General features: G+C 41.0%; 2 protein-coding genes and 1 long non-coding RNA gene across 7 annotated transcripts; all 3 read right to left on the reverse strand.

Annotated features, from left to right (window-relative positions):
- Positions 1-204: 204 nt before the first annotated feature.
- Positions 205-2,530, reverse strand: LOC111065244. The gene is made up of 2 exons (XR_002606971.2): positions 2,234-2,530; positions 205-405 (listed from the first exon to the last, which is right to left on the reverse strand). It is a non-coding gene; the product is annotated as an uncharacterized LOC111065244 (long non-coding RNA).
- Positions 2,531-9,809: 7,279 nt separating this feature from the next.
- Positions 9,810-15,859, reverse strand: LOC111065296 (protein no-on-transient A). The gene is made up of 5 exons (XM_022353403.2): positions 15,411-15,859; positions 12,594-13,914; positions 11,312-11,632; positions 11,171-11,232; positions 9,810-10,409 (listed from the first exon to the last, which is right to left on the reverse strand). Exons 1-5 carry the CDS (start codon positions 15,762-15,764, stop codon positions 10,302-10,304), a joined length of 2,166 nt encoding a protein of 721 aa, XP_022209095.2. The 5' UTR covers positions 15,765-15,859; the 3' UTR covers positions 9,810-10,301.
- A 648-nt stretch (positions 15,860-16,507) lies between these two features.
- LOC111065405 (formin-like protein 20) lies at positions 16,508-21,964 on the reverse strand. 5 transcript variants are annotated; one of them, XM_041595587.1, is made up of 6 exons: positions 19,674-21,964; positions 19,437-19,643; positions 19,226-19,228; positions 18,392-18,937; positions 17,652-18,331; positions 16,509-17,594 (listed from the first exon to the last, which is right to left on the reverse strand). In XM_041595587.1, exons 1-4 carry the CDS (start codon positions 21,769-21,771, stop codon positions 18,822-18,824), a joined length of 2,424 nt encoding a protein of 807 aa, XP_041451521.1. In that variant the 5' UTR covers positions 21,772-21,964; the 3' UTR covers positions 16,509-17,594; positions 17,652-18,331; positions 18,392-18,821. The 5 variants fall into 5 exon arrangements, with proteins under 5 accessions (XP_022209242.2, XP_041451523.1, XP_041451521.1 ...); XM_041595588.1 differs by adding an exon at positions 19,141-19,165 and having other exon boundaries at positions 19,437-21,964; XM_022353550.2 differs by having other exon boundaries at positions 16,508-17,594; positions 18,392-19,165; positions 19,437-21,964.
- Between the last annotated feature and the right edge of the window lie 2,877 nt (positions 21,965-24,841).

Here is a 24,841-nt window from a genome sequence, read left to right on the forward strand (position 1 = left end):
GCTGCTGCTGCTGGTGGAGGATGCGTGGGAGAAGGAGCTCTGCTGCTGCTGCTGCTGCTGCTGCTGCTCCTAGTCTTTGTTGTTGCTGTTGCTTTCGGTAGCGTTTGTTTGCAGTGCTTTCGATATGCGGGCTCTCTGGCAGGACTCTCTCTTCTGCCCTGCTCCTGTATGATTGGGAGGATGTTTCTTGTTGTTGTTGTTCTGCCTCCTATATCATGCATTATAAAACTATCGTTCCAGCCGAAGGAGCGGAGCGGGTGATTTTTTTTTTTTTTTTTGGGGTTTTTATTAGGGTAGTTTTATTCTCCTGAAGTGTCCTTTTGCAGCGTGTCGTCCGTGTCCGTGTTCCTTTCTTGTGTCCGTACTCATGTATCTACTATTTGTGGGCTCTGGTGTCTGGTGTATCTGCAAATAGAATAGAAATAAACGCAGGAGTGAGCCTTAATCGTAATCTTAGTCCATCCATTATTATTCTGTGCTTTAAACTGCAAGAAACGTGCAACGTGGGCGGGCGTCTGTCTGAGTGGGAGTCGCACATCTCTGCTGAGCTGATTCATGACCCCCGGGAGTGATGATAAAACGTTTCAGTTGCAGTTTTTTCTTTCGTTTTTTTTTATTTTGTTTATCAGTTTTCACCACGAAGGTGATTCCCATTGAGTGAAGCTCTCGAATATATGTACATAGTAAATATATATTTATTCTCTCTCTGTCTTTGGTGATGCAACAGAACCGCAGCAGCAGTCTGATGGGGAGGCTTATAAACAATGACTAAGCATAGTCATGTCTGAATATCATTAATTTAATATGTAGTATACCCTGGAAATATTTCATTTTGTACACAGAGGAGCTACAGCGCTATACCCAAAAGCCTTTCTCTCGCTCAAGCCCCCTCCCGATCCCTATGCCTGGCAAACGTATAAATTACGAGTGCACGAGTGTGGGACTTCTATTCGATTATTCAGAATATGTGCAACATGTAAAGCCCTGGGTACAATGCTTGCGCATGCCACTGCCACAGAGAGTACTTGTAGATTATATATGTATGTATGTACATACATATGTGAAAGGAGAAGTAGCGAGGAATCAAAATACGAAGAAGAACTGACATAACCATTTTGATTTCCATTCCCCCATTCCTTATGCGATTGTGCACGTCCCGTTTGGGGTTTTTTTGTTGCTTTTGTTGTTGTTTTTGTTTTGGGATTGTACACAGAGCGAGTGACAGAGAGAGAAAGATTTGATACATACGGTACGGTACATATGTACGTGCCCCTCTGATGCACATGACGGATGGACGGTATTTATTACCGATAAATTGGTGGTACCGTAAATTTTTGGTACTACCGCTGGCACGTAGATATGTATTGGTACTACGGTACAGTGAGATTTATGTGACCAAAAGTTTATGCATGTAGAGCGTGGGAGGAAGAGGAGGCGCAGCAAGTGCAGACAGGCATATCCGCATGCACCAATGGCCAAGAGGAAAGGAGAAACAGCGACGACGACGACGACGAGGAGGAGACGACTCTTTAACAATATAACAATCCCCACCGCATATTGATTCCGGTTTCTGTTTCACTGTGCCATTTCGCGTTTTATACAACATACAGCTCAACTTCTAGTTTTGCGAGTGGTGGTGGTATGTACATACATCTATGTATGTATGTACGTACATAGTATGTATCATTTGTTTGTATAATACACAGATTTTTTTTATTTTTTCACACACAGACACACAGATTTCGCACTAATTGTGCTGCAACAACAATGACACCTTTTTTTTGTTGGTTGTGGGTGTAAGTATGGGTGTAAATTTGATAGTGTGTGACGGCGGCGGCTCAAACACACACACACAGTCACAGACAAGTACGTAAGAGTTGGCATTTCGTACATACATACATGCATATATGAATGCACGTAATGCATAGACAACATTCAAATTTTTGTATACATCAAAGTGCATCAGAAACAACAAAAAAAACTGAACCCGTTTTTTCGTATGGATGGATGGATTATAAGTATTACTCGGTCACATTTTGGGTAAATACATAAATCACAGCCACAGTTTTTGGCACGGGACTGGCTGGTTGGGATGACTGACTGTTGACGTCTAAGGGCGCGGATAGGAGGCGCTCTACGCTTTATCAACACACAGCTAAATCCGAAACAACTGAGAGACTGAGACGCTGATACACTGATTACGAGGAGACCCCCAATGAGAACGCGTGCTTACCATGCGTACATATAGGAACTAGCCGAACGGACCCGACCCGACCATTACGAACAAACGACGACGACTGCGCTGCGCTCCAGCTTAAACTGAACTTTATTTTGAAGTTAATACTCGTACATACATACAGAGCCAGAGCCCCGAGCCACTGCCGCCAGACGCTAGCCTGACCGTGCTGTGCTGTGCCTGTGTTGTTGGTTGGTTGTTTCTTTCTTTCTCGCTGGATTTTGTGCTAACCGCATATACATACATACAAACACACAATCGCACACTCTTGGCTTACATATAGACATTCGTACATTCGCTTTGCCGCCTTGTCTCTGCATATACATACACTCGCACTTACATACATATGTATGTATTTGCGTGTCTCTCCAGTTGAGTCTCACGAAAGCACAGCTTTAGGAGCTTTCAAAACAAAATGAAATGCAAAACATAACACGCAACGGTGCTGTAACAAAACTAATTAGTATTACGTACGTATGTATGTTTGTATGTGTGTGTGGGGGTGAAGCGACACCACATACATACATACATACACGCTCAAGACGTGTTTCATATGCAATCCGTACATACAAACAATCAGACAAGGTATATTAAGCAAAGGGTAAGACAGTCCAGGAGAGAGTTGACAAGGATTCGATGATGACTCATCCATATGTGGATGGCTCACAAAATAGGCTATTCGTGGCCGGGCATGTCCTACCTTCCATCGAATATACCCTGCATATGAAGATGTATGCTTGGGGTCCATACATACCCTACACTTATGCATACATATATGAACACTGTATAGCTGTGTGTGTGCTGACATTCAACCAAGAGATAGCGGTAGCGTCCAACATCGCGCAAGGTTTTTTGGTTATTTTTCTGTTTTTCAGAGAAGATTAGCGTTTGCGAGCTAAATTTGCTAGTTTTTTTTTTTGTTATTTTTCTCTTCGTATATGCACACGAAATAATTATTCCACTGTGTTTAGTTTTTGGTAAATCCAATGGTATTTATATGGGTATGTATGTATGTACATATGTATGTATCTGCAAGCGAAGGTAAGCGCTGCTTCACATCATATGAACATGCATACATACGTACGTACATACATACGTTCGTAGTTAGGACAGGTTATGGTTTGCTTTTAATGAGAATGAATAAACCAAGCATATGTACACACATATATTTGAGTTCTCAAAGTTAACAATGCACTTAAAAAAGTACACCAAAATTCTTTGTCCATTAAAGTACTCAGTCCAAAAATTTGTCATGGTCACAACTGTTTGTTTTGCCACAGAAATGATTAACATTTGGTTCTAGTAAAAAATCTGAATAAGCAAGAAGTGAAAGCGAAAGAAACGCTCTTATTCTATGAATGCAATTCGTAGTGAAAAGTCACACGAAACAACGACAGCGTCTAAAAGAGTTTGTTTTGATTATTTTAGGAAACAAAAAGTTAATTGTTTTTCCACAGTTTATTAGGTTCTATTGATGCTGATCCTGGGTTTCAAAATCCTTTCTTCTTTGGTTATCGAAACAGCTTCGCTTAATCATAATATCAGCGGCAAAAGTTACTAAGTTGCTACAATCTATTTATATCCCTTTAGGATCACAGCTTCCACGTATTGTTGATCTTTCATTAGGCAAAAATAAACAATAAATGTGTGAAACACCTAAGAGCCATGTCGTACTTGGCTGGGCTGACCAAAGTTTAATTAAATGGCTAAGTGGCAGGAAAGTGCCTAACTAATTCTGGAAAAGTTCTTACCCCCACCCTGGCTACACAACGATCAGCAACTAGCTGTTTAATCATTTACTCATCAGCAGTCACAGTTACAGCTGTGATATTCAACAGTCAGTCACGGTCGCGTGCGCATGCGTCTGGTCCAATAGGTGGGTGGATGAGCGAGAGTGTGTGAGAGAGAGAGAGAGACAAATGGCAAACAACACACACAAAAAAGCACAGCATCCGTGGATGTACGGGGATATCCATGTACATACATAGATTGTTTGTATATGTGTGTTGTATTGGCGAATGCAGGCCCGTTTTTTACGCTATATTACGTCACATTTGTGAACCGAGTTTTATTTTATATGGGCAACACTAGCTGTTGGTGCTGTTTGCAGACACACATATCTTATTACATACACTGCATCGGCAGTCCGGTGCCGGCTTACGCTGTGCGGTCAGTGGCTCAAAGCACGCCAATAGCGCTATTTTTGTGCCGGGTCTACCTATGAGTATGTACAAGTACTCGTACATACATGCATACCATATGTATGGATTGTACATACCTGTATGTATTTTGGATATCGCACTTTTTCCATACTGAACTAATTTAAGCAAGCATATACATATCTACATATATGTATGTATGTATTTTTGTATGCAGTGTGGGAAGGGGGCTTTGCAGATGTTTTTTTTTTATACCCGGCACTCGGCGGCGTAGAGTTCAAGGGTATATTGTATTCATGTAGGTGTACGTAACAGATAGATATATGCAGAGAGAGAGAGAGAGAGTGAGAGACAGAGAGAGCTGAGCTTTTTCCCAGTATCAGATTATGGTAATTCTTGATCTGGATCAACAACCTTAATTGCTTTTTATGGCTGCTGGCACTTCTCTTACTATTATTTTGCCCAAGCCTTTTTTCTAATTTAGTCTAAAGTCTTGGCAACAAAACCATTACAGGTATTTCTTTTGTGGAGATTTCGGGCACTGCAGGGATTTTTGTTATTATTATGACAGCTGCACATTTATTTTTACACGGAACAAATTGCCAATAAATTTATTGGCTAAAAAACCCCCTTATCACAGCTAAGCTAACAGCTAACTATTTCGTGGTCATCCTGCCAAACGGGTCGCCAACTGACAAATAGACCAAAAAAAAAAAAAAATGCCGGACAACGGGTAAAGTGGTCAAACGACAGTTTCTCACCATCAAAATAAAAATACGTTGATAGAATAGCAATTATTTTGGCACCAGTCTCGATTTTCAATACAACACAATATAGTAGGTATATAAGGCCGGGAACCGCTTTCTCATTTAGTTTCAATCGAATATTATGTGTATTTTAATAAACCTTAGTGGACGGAGAAGCACTTTCATCGGTTCACGAACAGAGTCTTTCATTTATTGCATTTTTGCATTTTAACTTATTACGGATGGATTATAAGATGCTTTTTAGGGAGTGTGTGTATTGTGTGGTGCAATTAAATTGAAGTTATTTTTGTATACCATATTCGGTTTATTGGAATGTTCACCGATATATGATACCCACTAAACTAGATACTTTTATGGCGCAAAGAAACCAAAGAAATATTTATAATTATATCATGCTATAATATTATATCATGTGTCGCTTAAATGCATTGCTGAAAGTTGAACATCGTTTGTCACTTTCAGTAACCATTTGTCCCCCCGCTCCGTTTCCAATTTGAAGAACTCCGCTGTGGCCAAGTGCATCGTGAGGTAATTGTTGTTAAAACCTTTTCAGGAATAGTAATCTTTCTTCTATTGGACAAACTGTTCAAGAGTGGTATTGGTCGCCAGTGGCCTCAAATAAAGTCGTCTTTCCAAGTAGAATCGTCAGATTTCCAAAGAGATGAAAACCAGCGTAGTGACTATCGAATCATATGAAAGTTATTTTATAGCTTATAGACAGAGGTGGAATGTAAATGGTACATAAATATTTATATCCAGCGATGGGCAGGGGTATTCTCGGGTATTCTCTTTTCAAGAATTTCGCTTGTGCATCTCGAGTCGAGTTTCAATGTGCTTCTGTACTTTACCTTAGCAATTCTCAGTCATTCTTTTTTGCAGCATTCGCTTGTGCGTGTCGAGCATCAATGTGCCGTGTCATATAGAAGCGATGGGAGCAAGGACGTCGTGTCCTAGACGACTGTTCTCATGCGATACAAGTACTTAATGCTACCAATTATCAAATAAAAACATATGCAGAGTTTTTTTTTTTTGTCTTTGTCAAGTATCTAATCAGTTCTTTAATGAAACATGGCGCTGCAATTGACATTTTCATGTTGCAGCTGCCGTAAAAATGTTGAACAAATGTATTCCAAAATAGATAAGCCGCCTTGCCATCCAGTTCCCAATGTTGATGCTGCCGTGTGGTGACGTCTGAGGGATGATGATATTTTCGCGGGTGCTCCTGCAAACATAAAGTGGATTAGACATGGTGTCTTTTGATGTCCGGCTACAAAAGTGGCAGCTCATTGGAATGGGATTGGCCGCAAAATAACGAAAAATATCGGCAGTAAGTAACGTTATTCGGTCGATAGAACAATTATGTATAATTTTAAAGAAGCAGCACTCTAAAGCACAGAGCTGCCAATATACATTTGAAGCATAGATTACCTGATATATATTTAAGCATTTTGCTGACCAACAGACCAACAGAGACTGCGGCTCTTAAGAAGGAGCGCTGGCGCTCAGGTTACCCCACATCCAATACGGAATTCTATTCCGGAGACAAGCATCATCCAATAAATGAATGGAATTTTCGGTTCGTTCATATCACACAGAACCAGATCAGATCAGATCTTGTAGTTCGCGAATGCGTATACTCGTACTATGAAGCCCATCAAAGGCGTACCGTACCGCCTTGTTCCAAGTCTTTCGCCCGAAGTCGAAGACACAGCATACTCATACAATATATATGATATGGTAGTACCCGCAAAATAATCTTTAGTTTAGTTTGGGGTACTACCTATCCTTCCTTACAAAAATTTCGACATCATTAAAAAACTTTGTTAGAGGGGAAACATTGTTGAAGGGATTGTTGTGATGATCTCGCATTCAGAGTCGGAGTCAAGACACAGTTTAAGCAATAAAATTCAAATATATAAAAATCGAATAACATCAAAATGTGATCTTCTGCCGAAACATGCGGCTCTGATTTGTGGGGCATGCAATGGTACATATACAAAAATATTTTTGGAGTCGAAACCAATGGAAGAAGCCCCAAGGGTAGCACTCAAATGGAATCGTTGATTGCCACAATCAAAACAGTTAAGAAGGGATTTTTGTGGATACTGGAGTGGTATAAGTACATGGTATATGTTTCAACCATTACAAGATCCAATTTAGATTCAAGTTAATCGGAAAAAAAAACAATTAACGCCAGATAGTGAGTGGGGGAGTATGGCTATTAAACGGTGATATACTAATAGTTTATCCATTTTAAAAACATTGCAGATCTTCACTGTAGATCGTTGATCCAGTGGTCGGAACACCAATACAATAACATTTTATCCGTTTAGTTGAATCTGATTACTCAGGTTTATTTTTCGTGGCGGTTCCACAGGTAGGGATTGCGATCATAATATATATTTCTGATATAATGTGTGTAGACAAGTAGGTTTTCTTGTCTGCTGCTAGACTTACAGCATCAGCTTTAAACTTTACTATCCTCAAGAGATAGGGCCTTGCCGTAGCAGACCACTGCTAATGGTAATACAAATTATAGTTAGACAGTTGCTGAAGTGTTAACCCCTTATATTCCGAACGATTGAATTTTTTTTAAAGTCATTTTCAGCTTGTTGTTGAAGAAAATTTCCTTTGATTGTATTGCAACTCATTCCCACTTCGTAGCCCGACTTTCAAAACAATTATTTTGATAGCAATATGTGTACAAGATCAATTATAAACCATAAAATGTGGTGTGACAATGTGTACCATTCCAACGTTCTTTTGTTGCATGCAAAATTGTTTGCTTTGCAATTCTTCACGTACTTCACTAAACAAAAATCATCTGGAAAAGAAAGCGTTAATGGGGGAAAAATATTTATGTTCATATAGCTGTTGGGAATTTTTGGTTTTGTTAATGTTATTAAAATTTTCACAAGGGCTGGGCATTACCTTTTCCCACTCGCCGCCAATGGATACGTATACGACGTCCTTCTCCTCGAAGAGCATTTATCTTGCATGAATAATTCAGCAAAGAGAATTTCACAAATGCATTCCTTGGGGGCATCGCATATTCCCAGTAGTATTTGCATACCCAATCAATATTTTTCCTTTCATTTAATTTCGTCATCGTCTTTGCAGACTTATGTGACAACCATCTACGTAGATTTGTAGATACATATATCTTCCGACTTGTGCAAAAAATTTATTGTGATACCCTTTTGATTTGAAAAAAAAAAACAGCCCATATCGCCAAGTACACGACTTGTGTTTTGATTTTGGATACGAGCCTCGATCCCAGTTTCAAGTCGAACATCAATGGAACGCGTCATGGACACGACTTGAATTGTGTTTTGGTATTCTCTGGCATTCTCTTTTGCACTTTTATCTTGTGCGTCTGAATGGCATCGGTTGTCAAAATTGTAAGAGAGAATTTGGAGTGACATTCTTTTGATTGATAACTTCCTTTTAGGATAAGTTAATTTAACAAGTAATAAGTTCCCAAAAAGCATTAATAAGAGGCACTAGATGAAAGTATTTCCCCATTATACAAGACCCCAAAAATAAAAGTAAGCTTAAAATTCTCAAAAATTTTGGTATTGGTAGCAGAAGGCAGAATACAGTCTTGCAGACATTGCATCTTTAAAATCTATTTAGCTATACAAGAAATTCCTTGAAATTGTATTCTCTTATACAAAATTGCCCAAGAAATATTTTGTCTTTAATCCATCTGAACTGATCTCCCTCAAGGTAAATTTGCAATTAGCACCCAAAGGTCCCTAAAGAAAAATTTGCGTATTCCATACATATGGGGCATTTCCAATCTGGAGCGTGACATGACGCTCGTACGAAAACATAAATAAGTATTATTTTGTTTTTTGATTTGCATAGTAATTAAGTGGCCATATATTCACTAAATAAGTGACTATAATCGATGATAAGGTTTTAGAGAGTAAGTTAATTTAATAAGAGTATTTAATGGAAAAACTACCAGTTTTTTTTAATCAGCCGAAGTATCTGGTTAAAAATATAATGTTAACCGAGATTGGGAAATTTTTCTGGGATGTAAGAAAGATGAATCAACTTTCCTACAGGAGATAATTATAATACCAAGCATTCGTGGGATCGAACCACCATCAAATTCTCTAATCGAATATAAATTTCCCATATCATCATGCGCGCGACATGTAATGTGTTTTGTTTTTGTAATTCTCGGGCATTCTCTTTAACACTTTTCGATTGTGCATCGATGGTCCAAGATACTGATTTTAATAGGTTTTACATAAAGATGAATGTCAATTTTTTAAATTGTATAAGTCTTAAAATTTTTTTACAAATAATGTCGGTACAGAATGAGATACGAGTTTATTTGTACTTTTTTGATTTGGTGAACTTTCCATGGAAATGCCCCCACATATACCTTTGTGAAAGAAGAGATAGATAGTTGTACTTCTAATTGATCCCAAGCTTTATAGAGTACCTATACCTATACCGTTTTGAGACTGTAATAGTAGGAAAAAGCAGTCTGAATGTTTTTGCCATGATGCCTTTTTTAAACACAACCCCCTCCCATGAAGACATATACTCACCCACCATTCACATTCCATTTTTGTGGTATGGAGTTATCATATTGTAGGTAGTTGGTGGACATCTTGAAATTCAATAGTCGAATTATTATATATCTTTATATATTTGAATCGAATGATAGACAAAAAAAAGAAAGAAAGGTTGACATACTGCAAGAATATAGTCACTACATAACTCTAAAATTATCATATGATTAATTAGATGTACATAATGGTTAAAATTTGATGGAAATTCTGTTTTCTGTTTCTCTGTTCTCGTACGCTTCACGCGTGGCATTTGTTGCATGCATCGCTTCCTTGGTTATTATCCGATCGATTGATACATATGTGTATATATTATTATTATTCTTTTTTGATCGTGACAATATTTAAATCAAATATTTTTAAGCTTGAGTGCATTGAAGATAAAAGCGGCTCGTTCCGTTTGTTTTTTGCTAGCGACAGGCAGAGTTTTTTTTTTTATGTTTAATTAATTTCACTGGGAATGGAGTGAAAAAGTCAAAAGTGTTTAACTATATCATCCGCATTTTGTGTTGTGTGTGTATATTTGATTAATCCAGTTGTGTGTTTTGTCTTAAAAACGACGACGTCCCCATGGGACATTATTTCCTCCGCCATTATTTCCGCGCTGATTGCCGCCTTGGTTCATATTGTTAACCCCAAATTCAAAAGCGAAGGAGTCCTATTCGAGCAAGGAAATATATAATTGTTCAATTGAGTTGTTACGTTAGCCACATATAAGCCCCCGCTCCCAAAAGACCCCCCACCACTTGATTAATACTATCATTGCCTGAGAGAGAGAGTCCCGTTCCTCACACACAGATCCCCCCGATCCACTGAGACACCATTTGATCAAAGATCAATTATTCAATTTGCATTGTATATCAAGAAAATTCTTGCCTCCTCCTTAAAAGTACACAATTTTCTTTTTTATACAAAATGAAAACCATAAAAAAAAATAAATGAAAATTCTTTAGAAATAAAAGTGAAAACAAAAAATTGTGCTCAGCAACCTGAGCAAGTCAATCCCATATGTATATGGATTCCCCACATATCCCCAAGAATGTCCCAGAGCAAATAGTCAGAAATTCATATGCTCACATTTATAGTAGAGTATCCGAGGGGATATACACGCAGCAAATATATTGAAGAAATGAATATGAAAATCTTATTCGTTTTTTACGCCCCAAGTAGAAGATTCTCGAGAGTTTACTACACTCATTGTATCCCCCAGATAATTGAAAATATTCAGCCCAAGCATAGAGTACGATGATAGATGGTGCTCTGCCCCTGCCCTGAATCTGAACAAACCATTTGCACCCACTCCCAATGGATGTTTAGAGAGAGAGAGAAGAAACTTTGGGGCAAGAACAAACTCTTTGCCATTCGGTTCTTGTGACCGGGCTGAAAAGCCTCTGGTGGTTGAGAGAGCCCTGTACATACCTGTTTGTTGGGTCCGTTGGGACCAGAGTTATTTCCAGTCATAGTTGAATTGTTATTGTTGCCTGAACGGAAAAAGGAAAGTTATAACAAAAATGTAATTTAAAACATTCATTCAACCATTAATTTCATTTCCTTTCTAACCTCTAAAAACTTCAAAGGGAGAATTGCTATTGCCTCCAAAATTGTCAAAGCTAGAGTTATTGCCGCCACCGCCGCCGCCATTGCCACCGAAGCCCTCCTGCTGATCGAGCAGCGAATTCAGCTGCTGTGCCTGTATGAACAGCGTGTTCTCCTGTTGGCGACGACGCATATCCTCCTCCTGACGCACCATGCGTGTCTGCATTTCACTCTGATGGCGACGCATAGTGTCCTCGTCACGCTTGCGCATATCCTCGGCCTGCTTCTCGCGCATTTCCCATTCCATCTTCTTGCGTTCATTGTCCACTTCGCGTTTTCTCAGCTCTAAAGAAAATATACACACACACACACACTATTAGGGAAGAAGGTATATAAAAATAATGGCCATGATCTGCCACGATCATTGCCTCCTAACGAGGAAGTAGAACGCTGAGGTTTTTTTATTGTCAGAATGAAACCTCAAAGGACGGCAACACAATATCTTTTAAGAACATTTTTCCAACAAGGCATAAATGCCTCTCTTTTTTGAATGGATCTCCGCCTCCCCCTCCTCTTTAGATCTTAGATAGATTCAACATTTGCAGCAGCTATCAACCTAAAGCATTAGCAACATGCTAAATACCCCTAGGATTCCACTAATGCACGGACTGTACAAAATTGTTCCCATAAGCGAATGGCTACATTTATTTGGGAATGACACAAAATGGAGACCATTCGCCACTAGAAATTATTACTGAAAAATCAGCTATCAATCACTCACATGTACACGTCGAATTTCGAGGTTCAGTTATGGCAATTTAGCCGAAAACGTAGTTTTTTCACGTAGAATAAGCCAAATTTATGTGCTCATTCTGCGTTATTGCGTTAATTTCATATATCGATAACAGTGAAACAGTGGAATCAACACCATTCTGTCAATGTGGACTGTGCTGGTTATGGAACTTACATATAGTGTAAAATATTGTCCCACACTACCCCTGGCTATGAACAGAGATATGTATATTTTGTCTAATACACTACCATAGACCTGTCATATTTAGCAGAGAACTTAAACCAAAGTCTCGTTGTAATCCAAAAAAGAATTAAAATAATCTTTTGTTCGACAATGAAAAGTGAGAGAGAAAAAGATGAAAAGAGGAAAATCTAATCCGTAGATTTAATCACTCTACGCACAGGGCAAACCAAATAAAAGCCGTACCGTAGTAAAATATGTATAGGAGAATGGGACAAGATAGTTTTTGAGTGTTAATACCAACGGTACCACCCCATCGTGAATAATACTGACCTTGGCGCAGGAGCTCTGTTTCTTTCTCATAGCGAGCGTACTCCATCTGAGCATCCAGCTTGTCTTCTTCCATTTTGAGCTCACGCTTGAGGGCATCCTGCTTGCTCTTGTACAGATCGTGCAGCTGCTTCCAACGGGAACCGTACTCGTGCTCAAAAGAATTGAGATCGGCAAATCGTGGACCAACGCTACGCTCATGGTTGAAGTCCTGCAGCTTCTTGTTGAGGGCCTTCTCGGGCAGCCCATCGTTGTCGTCATTCACCTCCATTGGCTCCACCAGGCAGGGCCGCAATGAGGCTGTCAAAAAGAAGCACTTCTCATTGCACAAACGAAGACAGGCGCTGGCCGAAGACTTCTTGGCAAATTCAACAACACCCTCGCCCATATGCTTGCCGCGATCGTCGACGGTTATGCTGGCCCGCTCGAGGGGGCCGAATATCTCGAAAGACTTGTACAGCAACTCGTTGGACACGAACGGTGTGAGGTTGCTCACACGCAAGATGGTTGCATTCGGTGCAAAACGGACGCGTAGCTGGCGCCCCTTGCGCAGTGAACCGTCCAGGGCGCGCTTGGCCTTCTCGGCATTCACATGATAGTCGACCTTAAGGAATGTAAAATTCTTCTCAATGTTGGAGAAGATTTCGCCAATCTCCCCGAATGGTTTGAACATTTCGCGCAGCTCATTGTCGGTAATGTCGCCGGTGAGATTGCCCACATACAGACGATTGCGGCCAGAGAATTTCGTCTCCTCGGGCACCTCCACGGGTGGCATCTCCAGAGTGGGTCCGGCAATGGCCCGCAGACGTTGGCCAATAAAGAAATCATCCCCGCCTCCGCCGCCACCACCGCGTGGACCGCCACCACCACCACCGCCGCCCATCATGCTCATGTTGGGTCCGCCTTGGCCACCGCCCAAACGTTGACCGCCGCCACCGCGATTTCCGCGATCTCGCTGCTGTTGCTGGTTACCTCCGCCGCCTCCCTGGTAATTGCCACCACCACCTCCTCCCTGGTGATTGCCACCAACGCCTGGATGATTGTTAGCGCCTCCTGGATGATTGTTAGCGCCTCCTGGTTGATTGCCGCCACTTCCTGGATGGTTACCGCCGCCGCCACCTCCTTGGTTATTGCCACCGCCGCCGGCGCCGCGAGGACCACCACGGAAACCACCTTGCCCTTGTCCTTGCCCTTGTCCTTGACCCTGCCCTGGACCTTGGTTTGCATTGGGAGTTGGCTGCTGCTTAGCAGCCACAGATTCATTAACTTTCTCAGCGACATTTGCGGCTTCCGGCTTTACTGCTTCATTAGTAGTTGTCTTTTGCTATATTTGTATTATATATATATATTCAAATCAGTATAAGAATGAAAAAAAATGGATTTGAATATACATATATGCACGGTTATGTCTGGTACACCAATCTGCAATGCGTCTAGTTCCCCCACAAAAAAGCGAATCAATTAGCCTCCAAGCGGCAGAAACATCTCAACGTTGTGCGGGAACTGTAACTGACACTGCAGAAAATGGATCCCCATTCATGGATGTGCATATAAGTATGTATGTACATATGTATTCATGTGTAAGGGAAATAGAATATTATACTATATATAATTACGCCTGAGTACCACCCCAAAAACGAGCTAAAAGCTCTTATCACTGGATTAAGAAACCATGTGATAATGTGTCCCCCCTTCCCACAACAAACGAAATGACGTTTAACCCCAATCTAAAAATAATTATTTTGCATACCCCTTCAGAGAGGGCTAAACATACCTTTAGCGGACATCATTCGATCAATAAATCCATAAACGAAAAAGACTTAAAAAGACTTGTGTAATAAATACATTAGACGTGATACGAGTTGGTAAATCGATTCCATGGCAACGATCTCGCTCGACTTTTATTAAATATTTACCAGCTAAACATTATTAGGTCCCGTAAAGGGTATACAACTTTCGGCAAGCCGAAATCCACTTTTATTCAATTTTTGTTGTTGCTCTTTCCCCACCCGAAATCTTTGTTGGAATCCCGCTACTTAAGCGACTGTGCTAAGGGGGCTATAAAAGCTCCCTACACGGGCCTGCAGTAGCCTGGCAGCAGCATTCGCATTTGTGTTGCTGCAGCAGTTCCGTTTAGACAGTGCTTAAGCCCCGCCAAACCCAAACGTCTCTCCAACCCGATTGTTAAGATCGAGCGCAACTGTGAGCAGTGATGCCCAAAGAAATCAAATATATCAGATTTGTCGCTTTCAAGTAAAGCGAATTTCAGCATCGCCCACAAAAGTAGAATCTGGAACCTCCAAGAGTGTTCTCCTACACACAATGACTCTCTAAATTGTGTACCAATACCATATTCATATTTAGAAGGCCGACATATAGGCCTTTATAAGCAAACAAAAAAAAATAATGATTTATGTATGTACGCGTACACACATACAAACACAAGTCAAACAGTTCAATGTACTCAAAATGTGCTCAAAAGCAACGTTTTTCGAATAAGAGTAATGAGACAACACAATTCGTTTGTGAATATTAACCCAGTATCCTATCCGTTTGAACAGTTTAAAATATTATAAAAATTGATTGTACGTTTGTAAGTATTTCCCAAAATGCAAAAATTTTCAATTATGTACATGTTTATAAGCAATGCATTTTTCGTACGAGTATGTACATACATACATACATGTGTATGTATGTATATGGAATCCCATCTAAAAAATGCATTGAATGAACCGGTCTATTTTTTAGTTGTACATACAAGAGACGATAATGCGAATGAAAGGATAGGATAGGGGATCTTTCGATCAGTTTTTCACTTACATTTGCGTTATTTGGACCCTGAAAATTTTGTCTATTTTGGTTTCCACCACGGCGATTGCGATTATTGCCGCCGAATCCACCCTTGTTTCCGAAATTCTTATTTTGATTCTGGCCACCGCCACCGCCAGCGCCAACGCTGCCAACGTTGCCACCACCACCGCCGGCGGGACCGCCATTCTGGTTGTTTGGGCCACCGAACCGTGGCTTCTTTTCAGCAGGACTGCCATCGGGGCCATCATTTTGTTTCGGTGCTGTGTGCTTGCCAATAACTTTATTTGCCGGATTGTTTCCCCTTTGCTGTCGTTGCGGCAAAGGTGTTGCCGTATGGGGACCATCTATGATGATTGTTTCCATTTTCAAGTGATTTTATCGACGCGAAGTAAAACAAAATCTAATTAAAATTTCACAAATACACACACACACAGCACAAGAACTCAGAGGTGTCAAACCAAAGAGGCCACTATCGATAGTATCAATATTTTGCTAGCTAGCCTCTACTATCGATGGTTTTGAGACTATCATGATAGTATCGAGCTAAAGTCGTTGCGCTTTTGATATGTTTGGATTGGCTGCTATAAAATACGAAGACAGATTTGTAAACAAATCGACAAGTGGCATCTAATTTGTACAATGGACAAGTTCCTAAAAGGTTTCAATGGTTTTTCAATTATTATTTGAGCCCGATACTATTACGTAGTATCGATTGTTTTTTCAAAATATTCAAAACCATCGATGACTTAATTCGTTTGACAGCTCTACAAGAACTGTTTGCGAGAAAAAAAGTATGCTAATCAGTGTGCCCGTATCGATCAAATAAACCTCAAGAATATACCGAAATATACATTCTCGTTTTCAAAATATACCGAGAAAATAATAATCTGAGCCATGATGCAATTATATATTATGGTCTCGTCGGCAAAAGTAGTCCAATGTAATTAGCAATGTTTACAATAAGTGCGAGTGAAACGGCTCAGCGCAATAAGTGTGTGTGAAACAACAATAGAGCGTTTTGATTAACCCTCAGATGGACCATGGGGTTTAAAGTTGCCTGTTATAATAAAACGAGTTGATATTTTTTTATAGTTTTATTTTTAATAATTTTGAATTTGAAATTAAACGTTGTTTTTTTGGATAGATATTCTGTTGTTAAGGCTCTTAATTCTAACATAAACTCTAATCTTAAAAAAAAACGTTTTTATATCAAAATTAATTTTAGCTGTTTCGGAAGCCATTAACAATTTTTGTTTAACATATTTTGTTATGCTAATTCAGTATTCTTGGCTGAATAAAAATAAAGATTATTAAAAAATGATAATAATAAAAAACAAAACATACTAAATCACAAAACAAAACACAAAATACAGAACACAAAACAAATCTACAAACAATCACGATCAGAACATTTCTGGCTAAAACATAGAGCTAAACATTTGACAATTAGTATTGTTAAAATCAATTATTACTTAATAGAGTTTAATTTTGTCATACCTGTTATATATTTTCTTAACCTATACTTAAATTGAAGTGGAGTCGGATGGTCAATCTGTTCACCTTTAGACCACATGGCGCCAAAAAAATTCTCGACAATGTGTTGGTTAAGACGGCTTGTTAAGATATAACGAATCTCGTACTTCTCCGACAAATATCCATGCAAGCCAGGAAGGGATGCATTGTTAACTAATATGCCTTTTTGGAAGGGAAGCTTATGTTTTTTTCCAACTATCTCCGTGCGCATAATTTCAGACATTTTAGCCAAAATGCTTCGTTGAACTTCGATGGAATTTGCTATTGATAATTTCGAATTGAACACGTCAAACCAATCATTGAAGATTTTAAAGAGATCAGCGGTTTCGCATGCGTTCTCTACTTCATAACCCAATGCATAGCATTGTCTAATGGCGCTGGCGGTTGTATTAGAGAACAGTTTTTTTGCCAATTTGACCTTCTGTTTGGCCAGCGAACTAATATTGATATGACTATCGGTAATCTTGAATAATATTGACACATCTGATTTAGCACAGTGGCTAATTGTCTGCTGGACTGTCGTCTTAGTCAATCTGTTTCCGTTGATGACTAATCCGGAGTGGACATAGTGGTTATGGATCAACTTTACCAGCTGTGGAGTATCCGAAAAAACAAATATTTTCAAGTCTTCATCCGCTGGATGGCTAAACCAGGTCTTTGCTAAAACAAAAAATATTTGTAATATATCTTTTTTATTAATTCTTATAAGAAACTTACTCTCCGATATGCCAAGCTCAACCCATAATCTTTGATTTCCAGCGCTCAAATCAGAAACAATAGCAACAACGGGATAGCCTTTTTTGTGTAGCTTGTTTATAATCGATAGCAATGAATCCGCGTCCATTCGAGCATTGAAATCAAAATATACTGGCTGCTTCCAAGATTTTTTCAAGCCACGAGCTATGGCCAATTGAACATAGTTGCTCGGCTCACACACAACATCCGCTGAGCTGTTATTCTCCAAAGCAGCAGCTACCTTCATTTCATTGAAGGACAAAACGCAAAGCTTATCCACTTCGGACATTTCCTCATTTTCCATGAGGTCTATCACTACATCAAGCGTACCGGCATTTATTTTCACATCTGTCAACCATCTATATAATGTTGCCCGACTCGGCAAAGGAAATCCTTTTCTATACAGATGATTGTAGGCACCAGGTCCCGCGGTATGGAGGCAGATGGCAGCAGACATGTCTGTTGCATTAAATAAAATTCTCTTCCCTCCACTCTTCAATATACTTATTTGGGTCTCGGTGAAAATGTTTCTTAGAGATTTTTCCAATTCCTCATACTCTCCAAGCTGCTGGCGTAAAGAAAGCATCTCCTTCTCCATAAGTCGAAGTTGTTTTCGTAGGCTTTCGTTCTCTATAAGAGTGTTATGATTTATCACTTTGTCCCTACATTAGAAGTAAATTATTGGTTGCATAAACTCATTTATTTTAACACGGTTAGCTTACTCTGTTTGCGTGCTCGAATCGGCGTAGCCTAATTTTACAATTTTTGGTTCAGGCTCTGGGTCTCTTTGGGGAACAGCATCATCATTCAGGCGCCTTCTTTTAAAGACTTGGCCTTTTTTTGGAGCTGACTTCCACTCCGAAGCATTAAAATGAGTATCGCAAATTTTGGAGTTCTCTCCAAGGCGGCAGCGTAAAGTTCTCTCCCACAATGCTCTTCTCACTACACATTTCGGTGCCTTTATAAATTTCACACCTGGCACGTGCTTGCGGCAAAAACTACAATACGTCATTGTTGTGCACAAGGGTTAAGGCTTCCGAAAAAGTTTGTCGGCACACCACCTTTCTCTTCAACAACCGAGCACGCACTGAACGTTAAGGGACTAAAAACCGAACGATTCGGCAGCCGACGAGACTACCTCATATAATTGCATCATGGCACTGCCAAGGTGCTGTTAAGGTATCGGAGAAAGCGTTTAGGTGTGACCAGTGGGACCAGCTCGAGTTCAAAACAAACAACCATGACATACATATGTATGTACATATATCCTATATAAACATAAGAAAATATTTTTGTGTGACAAACATTTATGTTCACAATAGAGATAATGATTTGCCTTAAACTTAACATCTAACTTAAAATTCATTTTAGCATGAAGTAATTGTAAGCAAAATTGCAAATCAATTTAGAATAGATACCCTAACATAACCAAACATTTTACAAGATACTGCAACGTTTATGAACCATGTACCTTCTGTGTTTTTTTTGACATTGCGCTGAAATAATATAATACATTCAAGCACAAGGCGTAGTGTAAGTTGTGTTAATGTACGTACGTTCTGAAAATAAATGAGTTATTAAAATCTTTTCAAGAAGCTCATGTAAGGTGGACCTCCACAGGCGAGCATGCTCGGCGATTTTGTTTTGCTCGACTGTGGATGGGCTTGTTCGTAACATTTTTTTCTGGTCGAATTTGTTCGACAGAATACAAATTTTTCTATTCCATTGAGCATGTTCGCCTTTGGATGACCACTTCTAGCTACTTACTATGTTTATATTTCACATCATAGCATATCCTGAGTGGTGGCCTAATTTTATATCTGTTTGGTGTTGCATAATATTGGTGTGGTGTTCCCCCTGGTGGTGGGCCACCGGGCTGGCCTCCCCCTGGTGGTGGGCCACCGGGCTGGCCACTCCCTGGTGGTGGGCCACCGGGCTGGCCACCTCCTGGTGGTGGGCCACCGGGCTGGCCACCTCCTGGTGGTGGGCCACCGGGCTGGCCACCTCCTGGTGGCTCGATCGTAGTGAATGGTACTGAAGGATAAGGTTCCTTGTCTTTTTCTTCAGAAGTACTGAGTAAGTTAGCTAAATCGGACGTAAGGATACCCTTTTCTGTGGCATCCTCTGAGACTAGTGGTGATACCCCTGTTTGACCATCCGCAGGTGGTTCGATCGTAGTGAATGGTACTGAAGGATAAGGTTCCTTGTCTTTTTCTTCAGAAGTACTGAGTAAGTTAATTAAATCGGACGTAGGGATACCCTTGTCTGTGGCGTCCACTGATACTGGTGGTGATCCCCCTGTTTGACCATCCTCTGGTGGTTCGATCGTAGTGAATGGTACTGAAGGATAAGGTTCCTTGTCTTTTTCTTCAGAAGTACTGAGTAAGTTAGCTAAATCGGACGTAAGGATACCCTTTTCTGTGGCATCCTCTGAGACTGGTGGTGATCCCCCTGTTTGACCATCCTCAGGTGGTTCGATCGTAGTGAATGGTACTGAAGGATAAGGTTCCTTGTCTTTTTCTTCAGAAGTACTGAGTAAGTTAGCTAAATCGGATGTAAGAATACCCTTTTCTGTGGCATCCTCTGAGACTCGTGGTGATCCCCCTGTTTGGCCATCCTCTGGTGGTTCGATCCTAGTGAATGGTACTGAAGGATAAGGTTCCGTGTCTTTTTCTTCAGAAGTACTAAGTAAGTTAGCTAAATCGGACGTAAGGATACCCTTTTCTGTGGCATCCTCTGAGACTCGTGGTGATCCCCCTGTTTGACCATCCTCTGGTGGTTCGATCGTAGTGAATGGTACTGAAGGATAAGGTTCCGTGTCTTTTTCTTCAGGAGTACTGAGTAAGTTAATTAAATCGGACGTAAGAATACCCTTTTCTGTGGAATCCTCTGAGTCTGGTAGTGATCCCCCTGTTTGGCCATCCTCTGGTGGTTCCATCGTAGTGAATAGTACTGAAGGATAAGGTTCCGTGTCATTTTCTTCAGGAGTACTGAGTAAGTTAGCTAAATCGGACGTAAGAATACCCTTTTCTGTGGCATCCTCTGAGACTGGTGGTGATCCCCCTGTTTGACCATCCTCAGGTGGTTCGATCGTAGTGAATAGAACTGAAGGATAAGGTTCCGTGTCTTTTTCTTCAGGAGTACTGAGTAAGTTAGCTAAATCGGACGTAAGAATACCCTTTTCTGTGGCATCCTCTGAGACTGGTGGTGATCCCCCAGATTGGACATCCTCTCGAGGCTCCATCGTAGTGAATGGTACTGAAGGATAAGGTTCACTACGTTTTTCTTCAGAGGTACTGAGTAAATGAGTTAAATCCGACGTAAGGATTCCCCTTTCTGTGGCGTCCACTGAGACCGGTGGTGATTCCTCTATTTGGGCATCCTCTGGTGGTTCGATCGTAGTGAATAGTAGCTCTGAATAATCCGGTTCCGTACTTTTTTCTTGAGAAGTACTGAGAAAATAATTTAAATCGGACGTAAAGATTCCCATTTCTGTGGCGCCCACTGAGACTGGTGGAGATCCCCCTATTTGGACATCGTCATGTGGTTCAATAGTAGTGAATGGTACTGAAGGATAAGGTTTACTACGTTTTTCTTCAGAGGTACTGAGTAAATGAGTTAAATCCAACGTAAGGATTCCCCTTTCTGTGGCGTCCACTGAGACCGTGGGTGATCCCCCTGTTTGGCCATCCTCTGGTGGTTCGATCGTAGTGAATGGTACTGAAGGATAAGGTTCCGTGTCTTTTTCTTCAGAAGTACTAAATAAGTTAGCTAAATCGGACGTAAGGATACCCTTTTCAGTGGCATCCTCTGAGACTGGTGGTGATCCCCCTGTTTGGCCATCCTCAGGTGGTTCGATCGTAGTGAATGGTACTGAAGGATAAGTTTCCGTGTCTTTTTCTTCAGAAGTACTAAGTAAGTTAGCTAAATCGGACGTAAGGATACCCTTTTCAGTGGCATCCTCTGAGACTGGTGGTGATCCCCCTGTTTGGCCATCCTCAGGTGGTTCGATCGTAGTGAATGGTACTGAAGGATAAGGTTCCGTGTCTTTTTCTTCAGAAGTACTGAGTAAGCTAGTTAAATCAGACGTATGGATACCCATTTCTGTTGAGTCCCCTGAGACTGGTGGTGATCCCCCTGTTTGGCCATCCTCTGGTGGTCCGATCGTAGTGAATGGTACTGAAGGAAAAGGTTCCTTGTCTTTTTCTTCAGAAGTACTGAGTAAGTTAGCTAAATCGGACGTAAGAATACCCTTTTCTGTGGCGTCCACTGAGACTGGTGGTGATCCCCCTGTTTGACCATCCTCTAGGTGGTTCGATCGTAGTGAATGGTACTGAAGGATAAGGTTCCTTGTCTTTTTCTTCAGAAGTACTGAGTAAGTTAATTAAATCGGATGTAGGTATACCCTTGTCTGTGGCGTCCTCTGAGACTGGTGGTGATCCCCCTGTTTGGCCATCCTCAGGTGGTTCGATCGTAGTGAATGGTACTGAAGGATAAGGTTCCTTGTCTTTTTTTTCTGAAGTACTGAGTAAGTTAATTAAATCGGACGTAGGGATACCCTTGTCTGTGGCGTCCACTGAGACTGGTGGTGATCCCCCTGTTTGACCATCCTCAGGTGGTTCGATCGTAGTGAATGGTACTGAAGGATAAGGTTCCTTGTCTTTTTCTACAGAAGTACTGAGTAAGTTAATTAAATCGGACGTAGGGATACCTTTGTCTGTGGCGTCCACTGAGACTGGCGGTGATCCCCCCGTTTGACCATCCTCAGGTGGTTCGATCGTAGTGAATGGTACTGAAGGATAAGGTTCCTTGTCTTTTTCTACAGAAGTACTGAGTAAGTTAATTAAATCGGACGTAGGGATACCCTTGTCTGTGGCGTCCACTGAGACTGGTGGTGATCCCCCTGTTTGACCATCCTCAGGTGGTTCGATCGTAGTGAATGGTACTGAAGGATAAGGTTCCTTGTCTTTTTCTACAGAAGTACTGAGTAAGTTAATTAAATCGGACGTAGGGATACCTTTGTCTGTGGCGTCCACTGAGACTGGCGGTGATCCCCCTGTTTGGCCATCATCTGGTGGTTCGATCGCAGTGAATGGTACTGAAGGATTAGGTTCCGTACGTTTATCTTCAGAAGTACTGAGTAAAACGTCCTGAAGGATTCCCCGTTTTTTGGCGTCCAATGAGGTTAGTGGTGATTTTCCTGTTTGGCCATCCTCTAGTGGTTTGATCGCAGTGAATCGTACTGAAGGATTAGGTTCCGTACGTTTATCTTCAGAAGTACTGAGTAAAACGTCCTGAAGGATTCCCCGTTTTTTGGCGTCCAATGAGGTTAGTGGTGATTTTCCTGTTTGGCCATCCTCTAGTGGTTTGATCGCAGTGAATGGTACTGAAGGATTAGGTTCCGTACGTTTTTCTTCAGAAGTACTGAGTAAAACGTCCTGAAGGATTCCCCGTTTTTTGGCGTCCAATGAGGTTAGTGGTGATTTTTCTGTTTGGCCATCCTCTAGTGGTTTGATCGCAGTGAATGGTACTGAAGGAATAGGTTCCGTACGTTTTTCTTCAGAAGTACTGAGTAAAACGTCCTTAAGGATTCCCCGTTTTTTGGCGTCCAATGAGGTTAGTGGTGATTTTCCTGTTTGGCCATCCTCTAGTGGTTTGATCGCAGTGAATCGTACTGAAGGATTAGGTTCCGTACGTTTTTCTTCAGAAGTACTGAGTAAAACGTCCTTAAGGATTCCCCGTTTTTTCGCGTCCAATGAGGTTAGTGGTGATTTTCCTGTTTGGCCATCCTCTAGTGGTTTGATCGCAGTAAATGGTACTGAAGGATTAGGTTCCGTACGTTTATCTTCAGAAGTACTGAGTAAAACGTCCTGAAGGATTCCCCGTTTTTTGGCGTCCAATGAGGTTAGTGGTGATTTTCCTGTTTGGCCATCCTCTAGTGGTTCGATCGTAGTGAATGGTACTGAAGGATAAGGTTCCGTGCCATTTTCTTCAGAATTACTGAGTAAGTTAGTTAACTCGGACGTAAGGATACACATTTCTGTTGAGGCTCCTGAGACTGGTGGTGATCCCCCTGTTTGGCCATCCTCTGATGGTTCGATCGTAGTGAATGGTACTGAAGGATAAGGTTCCGTGTGGTTTTCTTCAGAAGTACTGAGTAAGCTAGTTAAATCGGACGTAAGGATACCCATTTCTGTTGAGTCTCCTGAGACTGGTGGTGATCCCCCTGTTTGGCCATCCTCTGATGGTTCGATCGTAGTGAATGGTACTGAAGGATAAGGTTCCGTGTCGTTTTCTTCAGAAGTACTGAGTAAGCTAGTTAAATCGGACGTAAGGATACCCATTTCTGTTGAGTCTCCTGAGACTGGTGGTGATCCCCCTGTTTGGCCATCCTCTGATGGTTCGATCGTAGTGAATGGTACTGAAGGATAAGGTTCCGTGTCGTTTTCTTCAGAAGTACTGAAAAAGCTAGTTAAATCGGACGTAAGGATACCCATTTCTGTTGAGTCTCCTGAGACTGGTGGTGATCCCCCTGTTTGGCCATCCTCTGATGGTTCGATCGTAGTGAATGGTACTGAAGGATAAGGTTCCGTGTCGTTTTCTTCAGAAGTACTGAGTAAGCTAGTTAAATCGGACGTAAGGATACCCATTTCTGTTGAGTCTCCTGAGACTGGTGGTGATCCCCCTGTTTGGCCATCCTCTGATGGTTCGATCGTAGTGAATGGTACTGAAGGATAGGGTTCTGTACGTTTTACTTCAGAAGTACTGGGAAAAACGGTCTTACGGATTCCCCGTTTATTTGCGTCCACTGAGATTAGTGGTGATTTTCCAGTTAGGCCATCCTCTAGTGGTTTGGTGGTGAATGGTACTGAAGGATAAGGTTCTGTACGTTTTACTTCAGAAGTACTGGGAAAAACGGTCTTACGGATTCCCCGTTTATTTGCGTCCACTGAGATTAGTGGTGATTTTCCAGTTAGGCCATCCTCTAGTGGTTTGGTGGTGAATGGTACTGAAGGATAAGGTTCTGTACGTTGTTCTTCAGAAGTACTAGGAAAAACGGTCTTACGGATTCCCCGTTTTTTGGCGTCCAATGAGGTTAGTGGTGATTTTTCTGTTTGGCCATCCTCTAGTGGTTTGATCGCAGTGAATCGTACTGAATGAATAGGTTCCGT

This window comes from Drosophila obscura, unplaced genomic scaffold (assembly GCF_018151105.1).
Source record: "Drosophila obscura isolate BZ-5 IFL unplaced genomic scaffold, ASM1815110v1 contig_73, whole genome shotgun sequence".
In the NCBI taxonomy this organism is placed as follows: Eukaryota; Metazoa; Arthropoda; class Insecta; order Diptera; family Drosophilidae; genus Drosophila; species Drosophila obscura.

Excerpts from the sequence above, each read along its gene's own strand:
- LOC111065296 (XM_022353403.2), bottom strand. The coding sequence starts at position 15,764 with ATGGAAACAATCATCATAGATGGTCCCCATACGGCAACACCTTTGCCG. Across the intron at positions 11,633-12,593 it reads AACAGAGCTCCTGCGCCAAG|AGCTGAGAAAACGCGAAGTG; the intron begins GTCAGTATTATT and ends TATTTTCTTTAG. Across the intron at positions 11,233-11,311 it reads TCCCTTTGAAGTTTTTAGAG|GCAACAATAACAATTCAACT; the intron begins GTTAGAAAGGAA and ends TTTTCCGTTCAG.
- LOC111065405 (XM_041595586.1), bottom strand. The coding sequence starts at position 21,771 with ATGGGTATCCATACGTCTGATTTAACTAGCTTACTCAGTACTTCTGAA.